This window comes from Gekko japonicus, unplaced genomic scaffold (genome assembly GCF_001447785.1).
Source record: "Gekko japonicus isolate JY-2015 unplaced genomic scaffold, Gekko_japonicus_V1.1 scaffold1164, whole genome shotgun sequence".
Taxonomy (NCBI): domain Eukaryota; kingdom Metazoa; phylum Chordata; class Lepidosauria; order Squamata; family Gekkonidae; genus Gekko; species Gekko japonicus.
The window spans coordinates 129,315-154,301 of NW_015160873.1; the positions used below are offsets into that span (position 1 = coordinate 129,315).

Genomic DNA, 24,987 nt, shown 5'->3' on the forward strand with positions numbered 1-24,987 from the left:
GACAGTGTGTGACTGCAATAAAGAAGGCCAATGCTATGCTGGGGATTATTAGGAAGGGTATTGTAAACAGATCAGCCAATATCATAATGCCGCTATATAAATCAATGGTGCGACCTCATCTGGAATACTGTGTGCAATTCTGGTCACCACACCTTAAAAAGGATATTATAGCTTTGGAAAAAGTGCAGAAAAGAGCAACTCGAATGATAAAAGGGTTGGAACACTTTCCCTATGAGGAACGGTTAAGGCGCTTAGGGCTCTTTAGCTTGGAGAAACGACGACTGAGGGGTGACATGATTGAGGTTTATAAGATTATGCATGGGAAAGAGCAGGTAGAGAAAGAGGTACTTTTCTCCCTTTCTCACAATACAAGAACCCGTGGGCACTCCATGAAATTGCTGAGCGGTCGGGTTAGAACGGATAAAAGGAAGTACTTCTTCACCCAAAGAGTGATTAACACTTGGAATTCACTGCCACAGGAAGTGGTGGCAGCTACAAGCATGGACGGCTTCAAAAGGGAATTAGATAAGCATATGGAGCAGAGGTCCATCAGTGGCTATTAGCCACAAGGTATAGATAGGGACTCTGGGGCAAGTGATGCTCTGTCATCTTGGTGCTGGGGGGGGGGGTCAACAGTGGGAGGGCTTCTAATGTCCTGGCCCCACTGGTGGACCTCCTGATGGCACTGGTATTTCTGGCCACTGTGGGATACAGAGTGTTGGACTGGATGGGCCTTTGGCCTGATCCAACATTGGCATCTCTTATGTTCTTATGTTCTTATGTTCTTAAAATCTTTGCATAATAAAATACATTGTTTATGTGCCTTATAGAATTATCAGTGAGTTCCCTGATTCTGAACCATCCAGTGCTCTATGGGAAGCACTGTAGTTCTGTAAACAAGAAATAAACTCATTTCCATGCCTTGTGTCAGTATAGTCCAAGACTTTTCTCAGTATAGTCTAAGATTGTGGTATCAGGCCAGTGGAATCATTATCAAGGAATTGAAGCTTGAGGAAAAACAAAAGACACTTTATGAGCAGTTCTTTTACAGCAGTCTGTTTGGTGATGATCTGAGGCGTTGTTGATATTTGTTCTGAGATAGATGAATTCCTGACTGGAGATTAAGTTAAGGTGACCAAAGGTATACACCGCATTCTGTGCTAATACTATTTTTCTTTTGTGTTCCTAGACACTGAAGACAGCATGAATGATCATGAAGACACAAATGGCTCCAAAGAGAGCTTTAGAGAACAAGATATATACCTTCCAATTGCAAATGTGGCGAGGATAATGAAAAATGCCATACCTCAGACAGGAAAGGTAATATGTTTGAAAGAGAGTGTTGTTAATGTTTTTCACTTGACATGCAGGATCAGGAAAGTCTGCAGTTTGTAACAAATGTTTTGAAAGATGCATTGTCTTTGAGTTGCATTTAAAGGAGATGAAAATGTAACACTGATTACAGGATGATGTCATGGTGGGGAACAGAAATAGCAAGTGCCTCATCTGCATCCCCATCCTGTCTAAAACAGAACCTTTGCATTTCCATCACGTGTAAGATGCACACACTCTCAAAATTGGGCCAGCTTCCATTTTCTTCTAAATACTATGTTTTTCAAAATTGTTATGCTGAAAAACTGCCACTTGTTCATAATTCTTAGAAATATATCTCCTCTAAGATTTGATTGAGGTAGTGTGTCAGTTTACTTGCCTGGTTTTTTTCTTTCTGGATCAATGGTCCAGACTTGTTAATATGTCTGCTTGGATATGTCTGTTTATTTAAGCTAAATCTGTGTTTGATAAGCCAGTCCTATTTCTCAGTTTAGACTTGGTACGTGCTTTTTTCAGATTGCTAAGGATGCAAAGGAGTGTGTGCAGGAGTGTGTAAGTGAATTTATCAGCTTTATAACGTCAGAAGCAAGTGAGAGGTGTCACCAAGAAAAACGGAAGACTATAAATGGGGAAGATATTCTTTTTGCCATGTCCACCCTGGGATTTGACAGCTATGTTGAACCTTTGAAGTTGTATCTCCAGAAGTTCAGAGAGGTTTGTACTGATGACTCTTTCTACAGGGTCTCATTTGCAGCACTTTCCAGAGACATGGTTTATGTGATTGACTTCTAAAAAATTTTTATTGTATTCCAGAGTAGCTGAACATTAATGGGGTGGTTGGGGCACACCTTTTATAAATGTCATTAAAGGCTGAAGTTGTTTTTTTTACTGTTTTTACTGAGGAGCTCATTTGAACTGATGAGCCCAGCAGTCACATGCTTTAAGGATATGGCCTGTTTTTCTGCCTTGTCTGGCTGTCTCTCCTTAACTCTATTTAACTTCTCGTGTGTGCAATCATGTCCCAGAGAGGGGAAGAGCAAGTGACAGATCTCTCCCTTTTTGCCCCTGTGCAGCAGGCAGCAGCTGCTACTCCTCACTGTTGCCATGCCAAGGTGTAAGGGAGCATCAGCTGGTGGCAGTGGTTGCTGCAGGCCCTCCTTATTGCTGCTTGCTTGCCTGCCCTTTCCCTGCAGCATGAGCAGCCACCAGCCAGGCTGAGGAAAAGGATGAGTGAGTAGAACCTGACTTGAGGTGTACAGCACAGCCTGGCCATTGTAGCTGTGCTGTGGCAACCTAGAACGTGACATGTATGAACTCTCTGACCTTTCCGGTTGTTTAAAGCTGTGCCAGTTTTGATTCTTCTGCCTCTCTCATCCTGTTTTTCTTGAATCTGGTTGTGAAATGTAAATGAAAGGTTATTCCTTATGCCTATAGCAGAATTCTTCTTGTAATAATCGGAGGAGCTATCTTAGGCTCTGAGAATTCTATATATGTGTACTTAGCAAATGAAATTCTGTTATGGAGGAGTTGCACTTGGAAAAACAAAGAATTTGGAAGCTTAGTAGATATTCCAAAATGTATGCCATCTGATTTTATGCAATTGACACTGCCAGTATCCTCATAGAAGACCTTTGTGTTCCTTCAAGGCAATGAAAGGAGAAAAGGGAATTGGGGGAGCAGTTACCACGGCAGATGGCCTTAGTGAAGAGCTTACAGAGGAAGCATTTAGTAAGTATCACTTGAAGCGGTGAGTTCACATTGGGCAACTGTTACTGGAGGGGAAAATGCTCAGTAGTCAGTACTTCTGCAGTGTTTTGATAACACCAGGATCACATTGCAGTCCACCAAACACTGATACTGTGCAACTTCCAGTGAGTCTTGAAAGAGACACCAGAACGAACTGGAGGTTGCCTGGTTCACACATCCTTGTGATACACTCAGGTCAACACTTGAAAACTTGCTGCTGAATGCTGAATTGGTTCCACTGAACCAATTGTCCCTCATCAGAACCAGTTGTCATTGTTACAAGTAATACTGCAGGGGGAAAATGGCTAAGATGATGAGAAAGGGCTTTTGCAAAGGAGAAACATGTTTTCCTTTTGCATAGCTATGTTAGATATTTGTAAAATGAAGACAGATATTGCAAGATGAGGGTTTCTTAGTTACCTCTGTTTTGTGTATATGCAAGAAAAACATTTTTGAAAAATACTCATTTTTAAATGATGCAAGGAGGGTAATGTCAGGACTTAACAAGTATAATCCCAGCAAAATAATTGGTTCTTCCCCCTGCAGCAGCCATTTTGTTGTTGGCTCTGCCTCTGTGGCAGCCATTTTGTGGTTGCAACCACCACCCACAGGTTCAGAAATATTGGAGACCCTGATGTACAGTAACATGCTCCCTGTGTCTGTGAATTTATTCACAAATGCAAATTATCAGTGACAAATGTGCATGTGTGAACCAGTCTTTAGCCTGCAGTTGGATGAATTATTGAAAATATATATAAAATTAGCGTATAGCTCCGTAGGCAAAATATCTGCACTCAATCATTTGTCATAACTTTGTAGTAAGTAACTTGGCTTTTGGAGTCTGGTTAACAGACACAGATATAATAAGCTTTCTTTAAACACAGTAGTCTAGATTTTTGCATATTGTGTAGTGTGCATATTACTTTGCAGCTAAAATTGTCCTTACTCATTCATATAGCTTAAGTCATACAGGGTACATGGGCAGTTGCCCTGCTAAACAACAAAGTAATGGAATAAGATTCTGTATCTACAGAACAGATCTTCTACTGTGAATCTGTAAAAGCTTACAATGGTGTCTCAGCAATTACACTGAGGAAACTCTTGAAACAGGAATTCTTCGGGCAGATGTGTGTGCATGTGCAGATGTATGTAGGTTGAGATCTGTGTGTGAATCTTTCACTGATATTGCTGTATGTTCAGTCAAGTTCAAATTGTAGCTGATAGCTGTGCAAGGAAAATACGTGTGAAACAGGAGGGGACGCATGAGAAGTTCACAGGAAAATTACTTTCTCCCCTGCTTTCTGAGCTCCCCCTCCCTGTTGCTGCTTTGTTATTGTGCTTGTTACAGAAGAGTAAAGAGCTCCCCCCCCCCGGGTTTTCTTTTTGCTCTGGCAGATCTTTCACTTTTTCCTGAGGGGTGGGGTGAATCAGAAAGGTGCTTAGTAATCGGAGGAGGGGACTTTGAATTTTGGGCCAGTTCTACCTTTTTTGGGGGGGTGGGCAACACAAATCCACTCACACTTGGAGGTGAAAGAGAGGTGGGGCAAGGGAGAAGCTGTTAACTGGGAATAACATTTTTCCTTTGTCCATTGGTCAGATCACCTCAGCTCCAAGGTAAGTCAAAAGAAGAGCCCCCTTTCCCAAACAAACTGCCCAGTGGGTAGAATGATGTAAGGAGAGTCACTTTTTAGCAACCGTCTTCTGCTTGGGTGTCTTGAGTGGTCGCTTTCTTCCTTTCAGTCTCTGTAGCCCCCTCTTTCTTTCTCTCCCTTCCACCTTTGACAGGAAGGAAGCTAGCTGTGAATGTGGGCACTGGGTGTTGGTGGTGTTTGGGCTTAGAGGGAGCCTGTGGTCCCCTGGCCACCACTTCTGGCCCAGTGCGCATCCCCCCTCCCTGCTGCCAGCAAACCTGGTGGGTCAGTTAATGCCTTTTGTCTGTACCTGACCCTATTTGCCAGTTTTTCTTTCTGTGCTCTGGCATCACTTCCAAAATTAGGTGTAAGACTGGTAATGCCAAAGTGGCGTTCTACTACTTCTATATTAACTAGAAGTGGTTTGGTTCTGGTAATGTTTTGCTTACAGGTGAACAAAAAGGAAGTTGGGTGTGTTGCTATGTGAACTTGCTCACTGAAACTTTTTTTCTCTTCTAGCAAACCAGTTGCCAGCAGGTTTGATAACTACAGATGGCCAACAGCAAAATGTTATGGTCTATACGACATCTTACCAACAGGTACGTTGTCTAGCCCTCATCCTTTTTCTTTCTTTCTTTTTTTTTTTGGCTTGATTGTTTCAATCTACAGACACAACGGGAGGCAACCAGAAGGCTAATAAATCAAACAACTTGGAATTTTAACAGTTAGGCACTGAAAGTAAATCCAGGTGGGCAGCCGTGTTGATCTGAAGCAAGCAGAACAGTTTGAGTCCAGTGGCACCTTTAAGGCCAACAAAGTTTTATTCAGAGTATGAGCGTGTTCCTCAGATACATTGAAATTGTGACCATGTAAACTTAAGATATTATTCCTGTTTAGTCTTTGCACCTGTTAAAACATCTTCATTATGTTGTATACTAATTTGCTGTTCACTCTCTGCCTATATGTATGGACTGTTAACTTCCATTTCAGTGTATCTGAGGAAGTGTGCGTGCACATGAAAGCTCATACTTTGAATAAAACTTTGTTGGTCTTAAAAGGTGCCACTGGAGTCAGACTTCGTTGCGATGAAGCTAAGTGTCTTTATGAGTACTTTGTTGAAAGTAATCTCTTTCTCCCCCCCCCCCCTTTCCACTCCCTAGATCTCTGGTGTTCAGCAAATTCAATTTTCATGATTTGAAGAAGGCTTTGGATCTGGGACTGTGAGACACAGGAGGAACTAGGGAATGCAAAAAGGTTTGAAATGGCTGGTGAAGAAGAAAGTGTCACTTTGTATATTCAGTAGCTGTAATGTAGCTTCCTGAGGCTTGACTAATTGAGGTGTGAACTCTGACTCGAACTTTTTCTCATGAATGATTTTAAAAAATTGGATTTTAAAGGTATTAAAAGTATTTTTGTTTTGTACAAGAGTTTGTTGCTCTGTATAACTCCTGTATGCATTGTATATTGCAATTTACTACTGTCAGAGATTTGTAGACAGTTTCTTATTTTCATATTGAATCATGTTACTTTTGTAATTCAAGTAAACAGCTGGGTTTAATTCATGTTTACCCTTTGAATAAAACATAAGGGTACTGTACATTTTGATTGCAAGTTGCCTTTTATTATAAAATTTGAGCTGATCTTTGTTTTGTAACTGTTTTGCATGACTAAAGTTGCATTAACGTATTTATTGATATTTTGACTTTGAAAGGGAATTCCTCAAGCGCCTGCAGCTTGAATTAAGTGCTCCCAGTCTTTTTAATGTAATTATTGAATTAAATGTGAATCCAGATGCAATGAGTCCTTAGATCTCTTAACATTACACATTTGGAACATAGTCTACCAGGAATTCCTTTACATGTGCTTTATGATAATGGAGCTGCAGAACAACTGTCCTGTTGTGAAGAAGTAGTTCCTGGGGATTGGCTGGTGTTCAATAACAGTGTTAGCTGTACCTTGTGGTACAGTTGTTCTCCTGCAGTAGCTGGGAATATGTGGTAGTTTTGGTTCATCCCATCAGTTAGAGGCATTAGTCTCACTTTTTTTTAAAAACAGATTTCCTCTGTTGCGAGTTTCAGTTAAAAATGTGTATTTCCACAATGTATAGCAATTCTACAGTTTATAAGGTAATGAAATATGTGTACGGATGAGTCTGGGATCTGAAATGAGAGACTTAAGCCTCTTATATTTGCTCTTTCCTGTCTTTGCAATAATTTAGTATGCCTAATTTTTAGGTGGCTTCATAGACCCTAAGATCCTGTGTGCCAGCATGTTAGCATTTAGAATGGAACACTGTGGCAGTTACTCGCTATTTAAAAGCCACCTTGCCACCTAAAAGAAGTTACCCACTGGAGGTTAAATTGTAGATGAGCAGAGAGCCAGTGACTCTTCGAAGAGTGCCTTCAGGATTATATAGTATCAATATACCAACAGGGGCTCAGGCCTACACCTGACTTGCTTGCTGTCCCTTCATATTTGTTGGAGAGTTAGTCCATTGTTGATATCTTCTTCAGAGTGACCCTCACCTGTTTTTAGGACCAAACTAAAATCTCGGTTTTGTCACAGCTGATGCACAAGTTTCTATGCATCATGGGTATATTAAGTGTAAGAACTTGTTCACCATTTCCTGTGTATTGATTTAATGTGAAATAGGGTCTATACAAGCCAATCCTGCTCTTTAATAATAATAAAGATGTAGAACATACACATGGTGAGATAAAAACCAGATCTGAGGCTCATTCCTGTATAGTCCCTGTGACAAAGGAACTGCAGTGAACCAATAATGGTGGAGACATGCCTAGAGAAAGGAAGAGCAAGAAACTAAAAGTGGTTATTTCCTGATGTGCTGAATTTCAGTTCATATTTCCAGTATCGTTCCCTGGCAGGATAGCTAATGTTGGTGAACATATAGCCTTTGAATAAATCATCCTGAACATTGTCAGGGGAAATTAAGTTTTGATTGCGGAAAGTTAATAAAAACAGCCTATGGATATAGTACATAGACTTAATTTTTTATTAATGGTTTGAAAACTGTTCATCTGAGAGCCTTATAGGCAAACTGCCAGCTTAATTTCCTGGAATAAGTACAGTGGACCTCCTATGCAGCATTTATCAGCAGTGATGACTCTTGATCCAATTATACATGAAAACAATAGCTTGAGTCAGTCGTTCATGCAATTTGGTAATTTAATCTTGTGTATCAGATACTCCTAAAGAGTACTAAGGTATTGCTGTATATGACTCAACCTTGATTCAGAACTGAACTTCATTATAGTTTAGTAAAGAAACTACAGATATAGGAAACATCTGAAGAATTCAAAAGCTAGTTCAGGGCTTTTTCATGATAAGAGGATGCTGAGGAAGGGGTACAAACAAATCTCTCTGCATTCCAAGAATCTATATAGTCAAATGATTTAGCAGCCTAAATGTATGTTCACTGATCAGATTGTGAATAGCTGAACATTTTGTCCAGAATACATGAAAAGAGGCCAGCATACATTTTAGAACTTCAGTTTACGAGTGTCTGGTCTCTGAATGATGTATTTAATCTTCCAGTTCTGGATCTTTTCAGCTTTGCCAAAGATGCCTGTTCTTGAATTTCTCCTGGCATAGGCCATGTACTTTTACATCTGATTTTTAAAAGCTTTCACTGATCTCCCTTAGTTCTTATTTATAGGAGTTAGGGTAACAAGACACTGTTACCCTTTTAAAACTGACAGCCAGTTTGGTGTAGTGGTTAAGTGCATAGACTCGAATCTGGGAGGAACCGGGTTTGATTCCCTACTCTTCCAGCTGCCCTTGAAAGGGCAGTTCTGGAAAGAGCTCTCTCAGCCCCACCTACCTCACAGGGTGTCTGTTGTGGGAAGGGAAAGGAGTTTGTAAGCCACTCTGAGTGAAGGGTATAGATTCAATCTCCTCTTAAAACAAATGTGTTTCATGGTGCTTCACTATTTTAAGATTTCCAAATGAATAAAGTTATGAAGAAGGCTACACTTTTTACATAAAAATAAGAAAGTAGAATAAAATTATTCAAGAACAGCTGACATTCTCAAGACAGTGAATTAATATCTCATTTTAAAATGTGTTCCTTACCCAACAATCAGCTATTCACATGGAAATAAAAATGGCAGGGTCAAATAACTATTAAAAAGTTTTAGTGCCCAAAAGAGGACAATTTTACATGCCCTCAAAAAGATGGGCACTGAGGGTACCCTCCGAACTGTGTAATGTGACTGCATAATCTACTACCACCTCCGTCTAGAAATATGGCCAGTTCCATGAGTTAAAACAGCTGAAAAGTTTCTCTATAGAGTCTTAATTTAAATAGAGGCAGACATAAAGACAGATCTTAAGACAAATCACTTTATTACAAAGAAAGAACAATGCTACTTTTATTTCATTGTACAAAATATTGGATTTTTTTGTAGAGACCATTTCTGCTCAAGGCCTTAAGACAATAACTAGCTGGATTGACCCATATGAACATTCCAGTTAACTATGGTATCATTTTGTTAAAGTCTATGGCTTGCTTATGTGCTCTACTTCAAAACTATGGTCAGATATTGCTATAAGTCATACATAACAGTTTCTTGTTCACATAGCTAGATACCCATTGTCACAAAACATCTTAAGTTAAATTGATGCAGTATGTCATACAGCATGGACTGTTCTACTTATAACTTTCATACCAAAGCTATTATTCCTTGAAGTTTCTACAGGATGGAGTCAGATTTACACAAGATGTTACATGTATTTTTTTTTTACAAAGGCAAACAAGACAGCTTTCACCAGTTCCTCAAATAGCCTGATTAAATGTAGGTTTTCAGTGAACATCCAGTGGGTTAGACATATCATTGAATCGAAGCTTACATTTAAACAGAATAGACTTTAAATTTTATATCTGAAGTGGGAGTTATAAGTTTAAATGCTTGTCAGGGAAGCAGGCAACAAAACCGTTATACAACATCTTGTCACAGTAAGAAGGAAGCCACGGAAAACTGGTATGCATATTACTAATTTTGTGTATGGAAGGGAAGGAACTGTAGACATGGACAAATAATATATAGGCTATTGGCAGAAGCACACAAACACCAAAAGTCATGTCCACATTAATGACACCACAAATCTTACCTTTGGTAGTCATGACATACCCTTAAAAACAAGTGCAGAGCAATGTTCCCTCTAAGCTGTGGAGTCTTGTGAGCAAAAAATCTACTTTGTGAGCTACTGGCATTAAAGTCGTGAGCAAGTGATTTGGCCACTGTATAAATCAGTTTGCTCTGGAGCCATCCTTCCTGAGCTAAGACAAAAATGTGTGAGCTGGAGGCTAAAAAACTGTGAGCTAGCTCACACTAACTCAGCTTAGAGGGAACACTGGTGCAGAGATATATGAAAGCAAAGTGCAAAAATACAGATATACCCAACAGATTATATTGTTAAGTAATGTATCTACAATCAAAGTTATTAGTAGCCAAGTAATCAGAAAAATCTCACATTCTGTCAGAGCATGCCACCTGAATGCCAGCAGTTAAAAAATGACACCTGTTTGCACTTCCATGTAAAAAGGTATTTCTTGATACCCCCATAGCTGCTGGCAGACCTGGAGCTGGAAGTCAAGTGTGGTATACCAAGGTGGATGGAAGCACATTTGCCTGTATGACAATTCAGGGAAGAACTGGCACATTCCTGGCAACCACATATACCTCATCAAGAAGGCCTTTCTCCTGCTTTGAAGACCAGAGCCATAGACATTTTCTCAGCATCTATTTCACTGTACTGGCAAGAATGACTACTCTGCATTCATTGTAGCTTGGAGGATTTTTTTAATTGTGAAGAGCAACCAAAATTTTAAAGCTCTTTCAAAGACTTTGTCAGACATGGATATTAAATATAGGCATCTGGAAAGGGTAAAAAAAGATGTGTGAACTGAAGTCAGTTTCACTGAATAGGACATATATATAAGGGGAAAAAATCACCCTCTGCCATATATGTGGTATGCCCAACTCCCTTTTTTCTAACAGGAGTCTGAAAATCTATTTCAGAAAAAGTTAACACGAGAAGCAACAATCCTCTGACAAAACAGATCTGAGGCTGCATATAAAAGTGAAGCTTGGAATTTTCATCTTGATATACACACAATTCACCAAGCTTCACCTAAATACTCTGCCCTCTCACTACTTTAAAAACTTACTACTTAAGGGCTACTTATATTTCCTGTCCATTCAACAGGCTTTTTTTTTTTTTAAAGAGGGTTTCAATTTTCCCCTCATGGCATTACAGATTGTGCTGCAATGTGGAAGGCTGCATCATCTTTTCCACTGTGAATTTGGCCACAAATTCACTGTACTGTGATGCACTGAATCTCTTTTGGACAGTTGTCTGAATCTCTTCCCTACCATATTAGTCAGTGCTGGAGATGAGCCTAAGTGAACTGAGTTTAAGTCCTCCCTATACTAGGTTCTTCCCTCAGCCTCAGTTCCCCATCTGTAAATATGGAGTGCAAGTCTCTCCCCCTCAAGGCAATCCTGTGAGGGTGGAACAAGGAATGATTGTAAAGCACTAACATTACCATAATCCACTTTAAAAATGATCATGCCGATCAAGTAATTCCCATCTTAACTTATTAGGCATTGATGGAAAAACCAAGTGCAAAATACTAACTTTATTGCACATATGCACCTAACCATGTTTCATTTTATTTAGAAGCAAAAAGGTACAATCCACAGAAACCTCTACAAATCCCATTCAAATGATCATAGGATTATAGCTGTTTACAAACAGGGTTCCTGCTGGATTGGGCCTAAAGGCTATCTTTGCCTAGTGTACTGGCATCATTCAGCCATTTTACTCTCTGATTTGGTAAACTACTTACATATAAAAGGCATCCAGATGCCTTCATTTAGTACACTTGTGGGGTTAGGAATAGATTAACATTCCTTCTAAGGGCCACTTCACATACAATGTTTTCACTTCATAGGTATGAGAAAACCATGTATTCTATCTGTATATTCCCATCATGTGTCAACATAGGTTGAGTGCTTGCTTGCCATACACATGTGGTTTTCTTCTACCTCTGTGCAGGAAAAAAAAAGTGAAGTGGCTGGCACATTAGTGATAAAATGATTAGGTTAAAAAAACATTAATTACCACTGTTAGGATGTGAAACTAAGATAAAACCCAAACAAACTGAGAAAGCAAAAGATGCATACAGACATGCCTCCAGGTATGAATGGCCACAGACTCTTCTGTTGTAGGGGAAACTCTGCTTTCCCCCCACCAGCACTGCTCCTTGACTGCCACAAGTGCCTGGGGGCTTCCATCTCTACCCCTTCCCTACAGTGCTTTAGGGAATTATCATTTGAAACTTTTTTCCCAAGCACCCAGCATTTTTTTACAGTGTGCAATCCTAAAGAGAGTTGCTCCAGTCTAAGCCCATTAATTTTAGTGGGTTTAGACTGGAGTAACTACCTTTAGGATTGCACTGTCAGTTAAATTGTTTACCGAGCTCCTTTTCATAATAATTTTAAAAGCCACTCCCTTTTTTTACTTGAAGCCCTGGGGACGCAGATTCGCGACTGTCACAAGGTCCAGCCAATGAGTCTGAGCCAATTATGCTGGAAGCACAAAGCACTAGTTGCTTCTGAACTCAAATCAGTTTGGGGAACCTGTGTGTCTGTTACACACAGGATGAGAGCAGATCCACAGCTCACTCATCAAGATGCGTATGTCTGTATGCAGCTTAATGAGAAAAAGAAAATGTATGCCATAAAAGCATATTGTATGTGCAAAATTGCTTTAAGCTCTAGACTACTACAAAAAATTTCTGGAAGCAACACAAAATGTTACAAAGTTCAATTCTTATTAGTGCAAAATAGCATGAATATGCCAACAAAAGCATACAGTTTTTTTTAATGAAGCACTCTTTATGGAGGACTTTCAACATGTAAAGACTTTTGTAAACATTCAAAATATCTACAGAATTAATATTTCTATGCCCATGAGAAACCAACAGTAGTGCATTTACACTGAGTTTGCTTTTCATGACTGAAGTGACTAGTTCAGCAATTTGCATATCGTCAGGGGATACTTTCAAGGATTAGAACATGTGTTTACAAATGCTAGAAAAAATCTTTACAAAAATGAATATATTAAAATATTCTATACACTTTTAAGTTACTGTAAACTAAAATATTTGTCTTGCACCAAAACATCATGAATAGGGGATTAAGGGGGGAAAAAACCAAAACTGCATATAGCTCAAGACAGAAGTGAGCACGTTTTGCCCATTTATGATCCCCTACACCTTGCCGATAACATTTGGTGTAGCGTGCAAATCTTCAGGGTTCTTCCCTGTCGCATGACACTGCTGTGCCTAACTAGCTGGTCAGAGTCCGCTGAAGTCCTGCTCCTTTGGCACCACATCACTGCAATGGATAACAGGCACAGCCTACCAGAAGTCCTGTCCTCTTGTCAAGCGTGATGTTACCAAGCCATGCACGACAGACAAGAGTCTAGAAAGGCCTTAAAGGGGGACATAAAAAGGTTGATAGCAACTCTACAGAAGAAGCTGCTCACTCCTTGACGCTGCCTTAACTAAACATCTTCTGGATCTTGTTTGGATACAAGAGTTTTGCTGCACCAAGGCGGGGACCGCTCCTTCAAGCTCTCCAGAGACTTTCCCCAAGTGATAGTTTTCATTTCCATGTGGGTTCCCAACAAATCACTCCTGTAAGTAAATGGTAAAACGCACAGGAAGATTCAAAGGCCTGTTTATGTGCAGGTCAACCCAGCATCCTCTAAGAATGTGGAGGAATCTCAGCATGACCTGTCAAACTTAATCCTTCCCGTGGTTTTTTAGGAGGAGTGGAGGGGGCCACACGGTCATGAAGGAGACCTGTTCACTTTGTGACTAAAACAACCCAACAAAGTGGGAGACAAAACTAATTTATCAAAAATGGTTACAATTGTAAAATCATCATCCAATTATCAACTAAGTACAAAAGGCAATTCTGAAAAGATGTTTGAAAACCTCAGCATCTCTGAATGCTGTATCATTACTACAGTCTTCAAACTTGTTCAGCAATAGCTTCTTGAGCCTTGATCTGTACATGCAACCAACATTTCTGGAAAATCTCTGAGCAGGTCTCCAAACAGAAGCTCCAAACTATGTTTTAACTGTCCTGAGTTAGCCTCGAGATTCGCATAATGGGAAAGTGGCAACATTTGAGAGGTTGCACGCCCCCAGGAATTTCCCTTTAAACAACAGCCATGATCACATTACAAACCTCCTTTTTAAAAAACATGGGGAAAGTTAAAAATATGGTTGGTGCCCTACATCCGTGTGCTGGGAGCTACTGAAAGGAAGACTCTCCCAAAACATTTAGAGGCGAATGTAGCCCACTGGATAATCAGCCAAGGATGCTCACCAGGAACATGCTGGATAAAGTGGTATGTAAAACTTGAGTCAGTACAACTCCAATTTTGCAAGACTGTACAACGTTGATGTTGGAAAGTTCAAGACAATGTAAAAATAAAAATTTGGAGGATTTACAAAATTTCAGGCATGCTAGCTGCTACTTCCCAACTTGCATGCTGCTCCTATTTTGAACCTGATGTTTTTGTTTCTGCAATGAAAGAGAACATGTTGTTAAGCTTCCAGCATCCAGGCCAAAACCTACTAAAGAAGATGTACATAAATCAACTAGAGTTGTGGACCTCAGCATTTGAGCTGCGGTGCCAATAACAAGCAAGTAAAACCAAATGTGTACTTGCAACTGGAATATATAAAGGGCTGGCTCCATAACAGTGTCTGTGTAGGAACCAGGATTTCCACCTGCAGAGCACAAGGTCCTTTCGCCCCCTCATGCAGCAGCCCAAAATGCACTCTGAAATCCTACTTTTGGGCAGAGGGATCCCCAGGAACAGGATTTTAGGAAGCATGTTGGGCTGCCATGGAAGGGGGGGGGAGCTAAAGAAGTTATGCTCCAGAAGTCCTTGCACCCATGGAAAAACTGTACTTGACCAAGCCAAATGAGACCCAAATGAACAGAAGATAATTTCTCGATCCTCCAGCTCTTGTGCAGTTTCCCTATAGGGACACATGATCACATCCACTGTCACCCTAGCTTTCTCCTCTATGCAATTTTAGTGCACAATCACCTTATGCATTTTAAAACAGCTTGACCATGTTGTGTAAATTATCTGGACAATGGCTCTTAGGGAGTCCTAAATCAACCATATGCCAGTAGCCAGTTTCTCCTCAAAAGGCAGAAAAGTATCTTCATGAAAAAATGAAATTTCCATAAACTTTATCTGCCCTCTACTTGTGACAGATCTGTATCTGAAGATAAAGCTACTACTTTCCCAGACAATCTAAGCGAAACGTGTCACCCCCTTTACCTTGGAGCCATCGAACTTGTGTGGCTGGTCCGTATCCTCGCTCGTTCTTGGCCGAGATCCTGAACACTATGGCAGGTTTGGACGTGTGATCAACGTGAGCATTTGCAAGCTGGGCAGCAGTCACTGTACAAGAGGTCTTAAGACCACAATAGATTTTCATAAACATCAGCTGATTAGGATTTTCGTGGAGTTGGTTGGTTCTGATAGCCAGGTAGGCAGAATACTCCAAGATATTTCCTGAAGGTGAAACAGGAGGCTCCCACGAAAGATGAATACAATCTGCACTCTAAGGAGGAGGAGAGGAAACTAAAGATAAATTGTGTACCTCATAGACAGTGCTTCGGTCCTGAAACAGAGAAGTGGTTCGGAATCAGTGTGTAAAAAGTGCTCCTGGGAACTCAGGCTTTTGTCTAGAGATATCTGAGGACAGGCCATGATCCCTGGTAGTGAGTGAGAGAGAATAAGACAGACAGACACTGGCATGTATCCTGCCACTCTAGTGAACAAAGTGTGAAGCCTTCTTCCCAATTTCAGTGGGAATGGCCATGTATGCTGGAGCAGAACTCCTTAGTCTGAAGGAAGATTGAAAGAAGACTCTAGGTAGGAAACATGCCACAGTTAATACTCTTCATCTTTGGGGAGTTCTATGCTTGGACTATGAAAAATAAATGCTGCCACTCTCACCCCCACTTAGAACAATGTGTCCCAAGTGCACCATGTAATCACAGTAATCCAAATGGCCTCCCTGTAAACAACACAAGTATCATTGTTTCCTAATACAAGACTGGGACGTGGAGATGGTGGCATGCCTCAATCCATCTACTGAATTAAAAGCTGAGTTTGGGATTTAAACTGAAAACTTCCAACTCATAGTTCATGCTGATTTTTACTATGTTAAATCTGATACAGTCTGGGCTTCAAACACAAGCTGTCACGCCACTGGTCCACGCAATTCAATACTGTCTGCCCTGAAGGACAGTGGCTCTCCATGGGCGAGGCAGAGGTCTTTCCCGATGCCTGCTACTTGAGATCCTTTTAACTGGAGAATAGATACCAGGGACTGAATCTGGAATCTTCTGCAAGTAAAGTGTGAGCTCCACCACTGAGCCACATCCTCTCTCTACAAAAGACATTAAATACATGAATATCTGAGGCTGCCTTATTACTGTCAAACCACTGTATTGCCTTCTCTACCTTAGCAGCACCACTCCAAGGTCTGGGGCAGGGAAAGTGCTTTCCTGGGACCTGCTGTAAGAAGTCTTTTTGTGCTTTGCCACTGAACTACAGCCCTTCCTCAGCTATTACAGAGCATCCTCAAAGAGATCAGAGTCACTTTCTTATTTTGATTTTCTCCCTTTCATTTATTCAGATTTAAAACAGCTTATTTGATGAGGAGGGTCCAATATTCTGGCTTTAACTAAGGACAGCGAGCTTCCAGTGGCTGCACAGAAAGGCAAAATCCACATTCCCAACAGAGACTTACCTTACTGATTTTGACAATAGAAGGTGCTCCAGGAAACCCAGGGATGCAGGTCTTAAATTCACTGATTCTACTGAAGGGGCCTAATCCACAACCATTAATTGCTGCAACCCTGAACCTGTATAAAGTGCCAGGAGCAAGATCCTGTTTCTTAAGTAAACTGTAGTTTGGAACATCTGCATCCTCTACCTAAAACATTTAAAACATACAAAGAACAGCATGTTGACTATTAATTTGTTGCATGTTTTAATATAAGAAAAAGAACCTAAGTCTAGTGTATTATTTCTTGGCAGATGATGCACCCTTAACCCCACAAGGCTCTCCTTCATTCCACAGTGACTACTTATTTATTTATCCTATTTATAGCCTGCCTTTCTGATGGAGACTCAAGAAGAAAGAAGCACACTGCAACTGGACAAGATGACAGATTTAGAAGGCAATGTGAACAAACTGCCCAGAGAAGGTACAGCGGGATTACGAAGGCAGAAAACAACACAGTAAAAGCAAGATTATACCACTCCCATTATAAAGAAGCCCTCCTGGACAGTTCCATTCCACTACAGTTTTAATTCCCTTCGAACATCTGAACACCTTAGAACACCCAGGGAAATGCTGATCGCCACTTTGGGGTCAGGAAGCAATTTTTCTCCAGGCCAGTTTGGCTGGAGATCCTGGAGGTTTTTTGTTATCTTCTGGGCATGGAACAGCAGTCACTGGGGGGGGGGGGGTTATTTGTGAATTTCCTGCATTGTGCAAGGGGTTGGACTAGATGACCTTGGAGGACCCTTCCAACCCTATGATTCTATGATTCCCATCATTCTGCAGAATGTGAGACTTGTGGGAGCCTTGCAGACCTCCTCAGGCAGCCCATTCCACAAGGTGGGGCCACCACGGAGAATGCAATTGCTGATCTTACCCGTTTGCAGAGTGACACCTTCAGAAGGCTTTACTCAGGTGAGTGAAGCTGATCAGCAGCATTAAGATATATGAGGCTGGATCCCACAGATCTGTTTTACTAATGGAGGCACTTCCCTCCAGCACAACAAGCCTTGCACCTGCTGAAGCCTCCTTGTGTCAGAAGAAAGTGCCACCATTAGCAGAACAGATCTACAAGATCCGACCCACAGAGCACAATCCAGACAAGTGCATTTAAGACTAGCTGGTTTCAATGGAAGTGCTGAACACACACTGGCATCTCTCCTGCTGATCACAATGGGATTTATATATGCTTAACTTGAACCCATACAAGAAGTTGCCTTATACCAAATCCAGCCACTGGTCCATCAAGGCCAGTACTGTCTAAGCAGACTGGCTGTGGCTCACCAGAGTTTCCAATCAGAGGTCTTTTGCATCATTTACTCCCTGGTCCCTTTCACTGGAGATGCTGGGGACTGAACTTGAGATCTTCTGCATGCCAAGCAGATGCTCTCCCATTGAGCCACAGCCCCTCTCTGCTTCACTGAGATCATGCCCATGGATGGTGTCAGAAGAAAATAATTTAGTAGGAGATAGAGGGCGAGGAAGAGCATGAAGGCAGGTAACAGCTGTGAGGCAAGTTGGTGATAATGGGGAAAGCACAGGTGAAAACAGCTGAGAGAGAAAAATGAACACCAAACCGGGCTGGTTGAAGACAGACAGGCAAGATTCTATGATTCTATACCTAGGGAGGTGGTGAGCTAAAGGGAGCTCACCACCTCCCTAGGGATAGAATCATAGAGGGGACACTGGCAGTCTTTAAGCAGCACCTGGACAAGCACTCGTCAGGGATGCTCTAGGCTGATCCTGCATTGGACAGGTGGTTGGACTAGATGGCCTGTATGGCCCCTTCCAACTCTATGATTTTATGATTTTAGAATAGTTCTGTATAAGAATTCACAAGTACCTTGCTAGAAAGGATGGCCTTTTCTTCTGGCAGCAAATAGAACTGGTTCACCAAAGCACTGTTGTTTTGAAAAAAGCCAACATCATACCATCTTCGTTCTCGTCCTCTCACTCTTGCATTTTGCCTCTGTGGAGAAGTTTTCTGTTGTTTATGGGGAAATTTTAATTAAAGTATGGGTTCTATACAACTACTACCCACAAAACTTGAGTTACTCATGTTTGAGCAAAAGGGAAGGATTTTTTTTTTTAAAAGCAGTGATTATATCATAATGTCAGACATGTTCAGTAGCAAGATTATCACCCTGACAACACTTTAAAGCATATTTCAAGTGTTCAAAGTACTTTAAATATTTTCTTAGCAATTCTTAGAACCATCCGGTAGTACAGCACAGTATTACTGCTGTGGGTCTCGTTGAGAGGAAATGGCTTGCCACCAAAGGCCTCCCCGCAAGTCCACAGCTGATGCCAGGCAAGCCCAGTGGGTCCATTTGATGGTGGGAAGTGCCATCAAATCTCAGCTGACTTATGGCGACCCCGTAAGGTTTCAAGGCAAGAGACGTCCAGAGGTGGTTTGCCATTGCCTGTCTCTGCATCATAACCCTGGTATTCCTTGGTGGTCTCCCATCCAAATACTGACCAGCAATGCTCTCTCTAAGCTGTGGAGTCTTGTGAGCAAAAATTCTACTTTGTGAGCTACTGGCATTAAAGTTGTGAGCAAGCGATTTTGGCTACTGCATAAATTCGTTTGCTCTAGAGCCATCCTTCCTGAGCTAAGACAAGAATCTGTGAGCCAGAGGCTAAAACCCAGTGAGATACCTCCCACTAACTCAGCATAGCTGAAACTCTGCTGAGGAAACACTGCTGAGCTTCCGAGATCTGATGAGATTGGGCTAGCCTGAGCTATCCAGGGCAGCTCAGCACTACGTACTATGACGGCAGTACTCCGGGGCCACAACAGAAAAGTCTTCCTTTGCCCTGACTTGGATAGCCAGGCTAGCCCGATCTTGTCAGATCTCAGCAGCTATGCAGGGCCAACCCACAAAAGTGGTGGCGGCTACAAGCATGGACGGCTTCAAAAGGGAATTAGATAAGCATATGGAGCAGAGGTCCATCAGTGGCTATTAGCCACAAGGTATAGATAGGGACTCTGGGGCAAGTGATGCTCTGTCTTCTTGGTGCTTTGGGGGGGGGGTGTCAACAGTGGGAGGGCTTCTAATGTCCTGGCCCCACTGGTGGACCTCCTGATGGCACTGGTATTTCTGGCCACTGTGTGATACAGAATGTTGGACTGGATGGGCCTTTGGCCTGATCCAACATTGGCATCTCTTATGTTCTTAACCCTGTCAAGTACATGGAAGGGAGACCTCCAAGGAATACTACCAAAAGGGGGGAATACCAAAATACCAAGGAATACCAAAATACTCACCAAAAGGGGGGGGAAGAGGAGTCTTCTTTTAAGTGGAGATGTCAGGGACAAAGCATGTACTCTACTAGCAAGCCACAGCACTTCTCTTAGCGTTCTGCATCACAATGGTTTTTATACTTTAAATAAAGCATGACTTCCCAAGATGAAACATATATGAATACAATATGCCATACTGACTATATTAAACCAGAAAGTATCCCATACTTACTGGCAATTGTACAGATGAATCATCAGGGCCAACAGAGACAATTCTACCTGAAGGTGCTGCAGTCTCGTTAACTAAAGCCAAAATGACATTTAAAAACAACTGTCAGCAAAGCTTTTTATGGCTAGTGTTCAAATGTACTACAGATATCAAAGATCTTTTTTAAAAAAAAAATCATTAGCAAAAACTAATATGTCAATATCGGGTACAAGTATATAAACACAACATGCTGCTTCAGGTGAAGAGCTCCTTGCACAGTGCCACAGGTAAAGGAATAGGACTGGGAAAATCCAACCCATTGGCTGAAGTCAATAAATATAGCTAGAGATGGGCATGAACCGACTGACAAACTAAAGTTCATAATGAATTTTGGCCGGTTCATGGTTTGTGAAGCAATGTTCGCAAACTGAAGAACTGCTACACACTTCCACAAATTTTAATGCAGTTCGTGGCAGTTCATGGCGGTTCACAAAGAGCAGAAAGCAGAGGTTTACCCTTGATTTCACGAAAAACTGTTCAGCTGTTTGGTTTAAATGGCTTGGAACCATTTAAACTCTGCTTTCTGCTCCCCATGAAAAGTCACAGGGAGCAGAAAGCCAGGGGTTTATACTTTAAATGGCTCATAAACCAATACGAATCATGAAACACAAACTGAACTGCAAAAAATGTGGTTTGTGCCCATCCCTAAAAATAGCTGAAATGAAGTTTGTAAAGGAGTGCATGGACTCAACAAATACAGGTATAATATAGATTGAGCAAGTAGATGTTGTTAGTTTTGGTGGTTTAAAGTAAAAGTGCTTAACAAAATGGTCCAGGTAAGTATTTTGTGCAAGAACTTGAAAGTAGCTTTAATTGAAATTTAAACCCAACATGAGCGGAGAAAATTAAGTTTGCACGGCATTTGTACAGAAAATACTGAATGACAGTTCAAGACAACATGAAAGAGGTTTCCAAGAAAAAGAAAGATATCCTTGTAGATAACACCTTCCACCAAAATGAAGTGTCTTCCTTGGACACTGTCCACACTGAGCCCATAACAAACTGCTCGTTTCACACATATCTATCAGAGATCACCAAGGAAGTCAACAGCAGTCCACAAAATGGCAGTTAACCAAAGGGCTAACACTTCCAATTAAGAAAGAAAAATAATCTGAACAAGGGCAATTTCTAAAATATTTTTCAAAAACAAAGCTCAAAAAGTGGGCCTCAAGAAGTAACAGTTCTATTCAGAATGAAACACTCTCTAACACAGGGGTCTCCAACGTGGTGCCGATGGGCACATGGTGCCCTCCGACACCTTTTCTGGCCAAGTATTTTTAGGAAGTGCGGGTTTCCAGGTAGGGCTTTTTCCCAGCAAGGCTTTTCCCAGATTGGCTGTGTAGATTTTTAAAATGTTGCTTTGGCAGCAGCTGCCACCACAGCACAAGGATCTACACTGTGTTACTGAAGTTAAGCTGGGGCAATCATTTTGTGGCTGGATCCACCTCCTATGGCAGCCAGGTTATGGCAACTATTTTGTTGCTGGGCCCACCTTGCTGTGCTAAAATTCCAAATGTCCCCACAGGCTCAAGAAGGTTGGGGACCCCTGTTCTAAAGGACAATTTTCTTCCTAAAAGGCAGGCAGACAAAGGCATGGAGATTCCAACTGCCAAATATCTTGTCAACACCTATATCTCCTGGGGTGAATGTCTAACTGGGCTCTATGCAAGAAAGAGAAAATCACCAATCACAGTGGAAGAAGCAAATCTGATGATCTGAGAGAGAGAGAGAGAGAGAGAGAGAGAGAGAGAGAGAGAGAGAGAGAGACACACACACACGGCTCAAAATACAGTATGTGAAACATTTCAAACCTTCAGGTTTTGAACTGACTGTTGTTAGCGAAGTATCATCTTTTACAATTGCTCCATTTGTATTGGAGGATTCAGTTTTAACAGCCTGCTGGGTTACCATATTTTGTGCAGTGGAGACAACAGTGGGTACAGAAGGGTCAGATTTTGCAGTTCTCGTTTCAAAGTCAAGTAATTCATTTACATTGGCTGAGATTTGCGGACCTGGAAAAGGGAAGCAGAGAGGAAAAAAGTTGAAAGTAAGAGCAAGCTTTCAGAGCTTCTCTAAAGGAGATGTGAATTAGTCGCCCCCTTTACACTCGTGCATTGCATGGCTGGATAATGTACAAAGTACCCACCAACCGCAGCTGGCAAGGAATCCCAAGGAAGAGAAGAAAAGAGGAGACTGGATTTATACCCCGCCCTTCACTACCTGAAGGAGTCTCACTGGCTTACAATCTCCTTCCCCTTCCCCTCCCCACAACAGACACCCTGTGAGGTAGGTGAGGCTGAGAGAGCTCTGACAGAAACTGCTCGTGAGAGAACAGCTCTGAAAGAAGCTTTAATTGACGCAAGGTCACACCAGCACCTGCCTGTAGAGGAGTGGGGAATCAAAGCCAGTTCCTCCAGATTAGAGTCCGCGCTCCTAACCACTACTCCAAACTGGCTCTCACCAAACTGGCAAGAGATTCATCTCATGGCTCCATCCCTTCCCGTCTTCCCCTATGCAGAATCTCTTCCTAAATCTCTCTTATTGCCTAGTTTGACAGACCATATTCCCTTCTCACGAGTATCAAGAACACAACTACATTCCCACAAACCCATCTGCCAGCATCATTTTCAGCAGACCTCTTTGAAGCCACAGCGCTGGCTGGCATTTCGGTTAGTAAACGGCAAACACCAGCACACATTCTGCAGCAGATCTCACAGCCACGCTCCCATGCGGCCACGCAGTCTTCTTACCTAAAGTGCTAGCAGGCAGACATAAAGGGGCAATGGACTCTTTGGAAATTAAATTATTTTTCTTTGCATTTTCAGGCTCGGTGATCTTGGCTTTAGTTTCTGAAATGGAAATCTGCACCTAGTTGGGAGGAGGGACAAAAAAAATAACAGGGATTACTTAATAATAATTATGGTTTTCCACCTGGCCTTCAGCACAAGACCAAACCTAAAAGCATTCCTCATCCTATACCTCCAGCTACTCACTCAAACACAGCCAAAGGATCCTCCCCAGAGGAGGCTGCAGGAGAGGCTTTGGTAGAGTTCACTTATGCCCCCTCAGCTGCCAATTTCCATCTCTTTGGGTATCAAAATGGAACCACAAATGATTCCATGGTTATTTTTTTCATTCTTTTCATTTTTATCATGAAAAACAGCTCCAGGTAGCTTCGGGGGCTCATATTTTTAACCCCCCTGGGGGGTAAGTGAACAGCTGGCATAGGAGGGATTAAACTGCATTTCCTCTCTCCTACAACGAGCTCCTAATAAATACAACGAGCTCCTAATAAAGACAAATTTGTGGGAAAACAATCATGATACTATAGTATCCTTATATAATGTGAGGAAATTGGCACCGAGTAGCAAAAGGCGAATGCTGCACAGTAGATGGTTTATAAATATAAAGGGCTCACGGAAATTAACAGTATATACAGTTAACCAAAATACCGCGAAGAAATTCTCAGAAAATGTCTATGTTATAAGCCATGAATTGAATACATTTAACAATAAATGAAGTAGAAAAAACACATCAAAGTGTTTAATTTACTGTCCTAAGATATCTAATATCATCCATCTCAAACTCATATCAAAGGGAATGAAAATGTATCAAAGATACTTGACAATTCAAACTTGCATTGGGTCCATCTCAAAATAATATAACAAAGTGTCCTTAGAAGTCCTCTGTAGTGAAAATTAAAGTTAGCGAGTCGCGACACACCAAACTTCTTCAGGTTATCTCCATGCTGCTTAGCTATTCACTTAACGAGGATTGTATTAAACTAAAGACATTACAACAACAGCTGGAACGGATCCAAAAACTCGATGGACATTTGATAGTGACCATTTCAAGAAACCTCTTTATCAAGAGCTGATGATCCTCTTACTTGAGTAGCCAATCACCACTATTGCCAGGATATTGACAATAGAATGCAGCTACCTCCTTATTTACAAAATAAAATTATATAATTTAAGTCAGGCTCAGCATTCCTAAAATTACAAATCATACAATGTGCACATTTGCTTTTAGAAATGAATTTTCTGGACCAAAATAGGGGGGTACACAACTGAAATATCATTTTGGTTATATGTACCTGATTTGGACACAAAGTGATATCCCTTGAGGCTTATGCATTACTAGGAATAAGGCACATTGTGGAAATAAATACAACGAGCTCTAGAAAGAAGCTCTAGGTGGGTGCCCCAGCCTTGGGCACTCAGCATCAATTTGCTGTGGCGACCTCAGCAAGGTATAATGACACAGAGTCTACCGTTTTCTCCAATGGAAGTGATCTCTGCTATCTGAAGAGCAGTTGTAATTCTGAGTGATCCCCAGCCCTCACCTGGAGATTGGCAACAGTTGTTCCCCAGGAGGAAATGGCTGATTTGGAGGGTGGAGTCTATGGCAGTGTACCTGTCTGAGGTCTCACCTCTCCTCAAACCCAACCCTCTCCAGGCTCCACCCCTAAATCTCCATGAATTTCCCAAGCTGGAGGTGGCAACCCTATCTCCTTCCCAGCCAACCATCTACTTACCTTTATCTGCCCCTCTGACTTCAGCTTTCCATCTCCCCCCCCCCCGCAGCCTCTACCTAGGAAAAGTACGGTCTTTCTCCACAGTGGGGAACCAAGTAGGAGGGAAGTGACCTCAGCAGGGTATAATGACACAGAGTCCACCATGCAAAACAGCTGTTTTCTTAAAGGGAGCTGAACTCTGCCATCTGGAGAGCAGTTTTAATTCTGAGTGATCTCCAGCTCTCACTTGGAGATTGGCAGCAATGGTTCCCCAGGAGAAAATAACTGCTTTGGAGGGTGCACTCTATGGCATTCTATTCAGCTGAGGTCTCT

At 41.6% G+C, this 24,987-nt stretch overlaps 2 protein-coding genes across 3 annotated transcripts in view; one reads left to right on the forward strand and one right to left on the reverse strand.

The window, feature by feature from the left end:
- Window positions 1-6,154, forward strand: part of NFYB (nuclear transcription factor Y subunit beta) — a 14,814-nt gene extending 8,660 nt beyond the window's left edge. For both annotated transcript variants that reach the window (XM_015422568.1, XM_015422575.1), the window contains exons 3-7: window positions 1,190-1,320; window positions 1,849-2,046; window positions 2,979-3,060; window positions 5,229-5,308; window positions 5,870-6,154. In XM_015422568.1, coding sequence (XP_015278054.1) covers window positions 1,190-1,320; window positions 1,849-2,046; window positions 2,979-3,060; window positions 5,229-5,308; window positions 5,870-5,902 — 524 coding nt within the window. In that variant the 3' untranslated portion in view covers window positions 5,903-6,154. The remainder of the gene's footprint in view (window positions 1-1,189; window positions 1,321-1,848; window positions 2,047-2,978; window positions 3,061-5,228; window positions 5,309-5,869) is intronic.
- Window positions 6,155-13,924: 7,770 nt separating this feature from the next.
- Window positions 13,925-24,987, reverse strand: part of HCFC2 (host cell factor C2) — a 32,470-nt gene continuing 21,407 nt past the window's right edge. The window contains exons 10-16 of the mRNA XM_015422545.1: window positions 22,889-23,006; window positions 21,950-22,150; window positions 20,103-20,173; window positions 18,470-18,610; window positions 16,591-16,776; window positions 15,108-15,393; window positions 13,925-14,332 (exon numbers count right to left, since the gene is read on the reverse strand). Of these exons, the coding sequence (XP_015278031.1) occupies window positions 14,307-14,332; window positions 15,108-15,393; window positions 16,591-16,776; window positions 18,470-18,610; window positions 20,103-20,173; window positions 21,950-22,150; window positions 22,889-23,006 (1,029 nt within the window). The 3' untranslated portion in view covers window positions 13,925-14,306. The remainder of the gene's footprint in view (window positions 14,333-15,107; window positions 15,394-16,590; window positions 16,777-18,469; window positions 18,611-20,102; window positions 20,174-21,949; window positions 22,151-22,888; window positions 23,007-24,987) is intronic.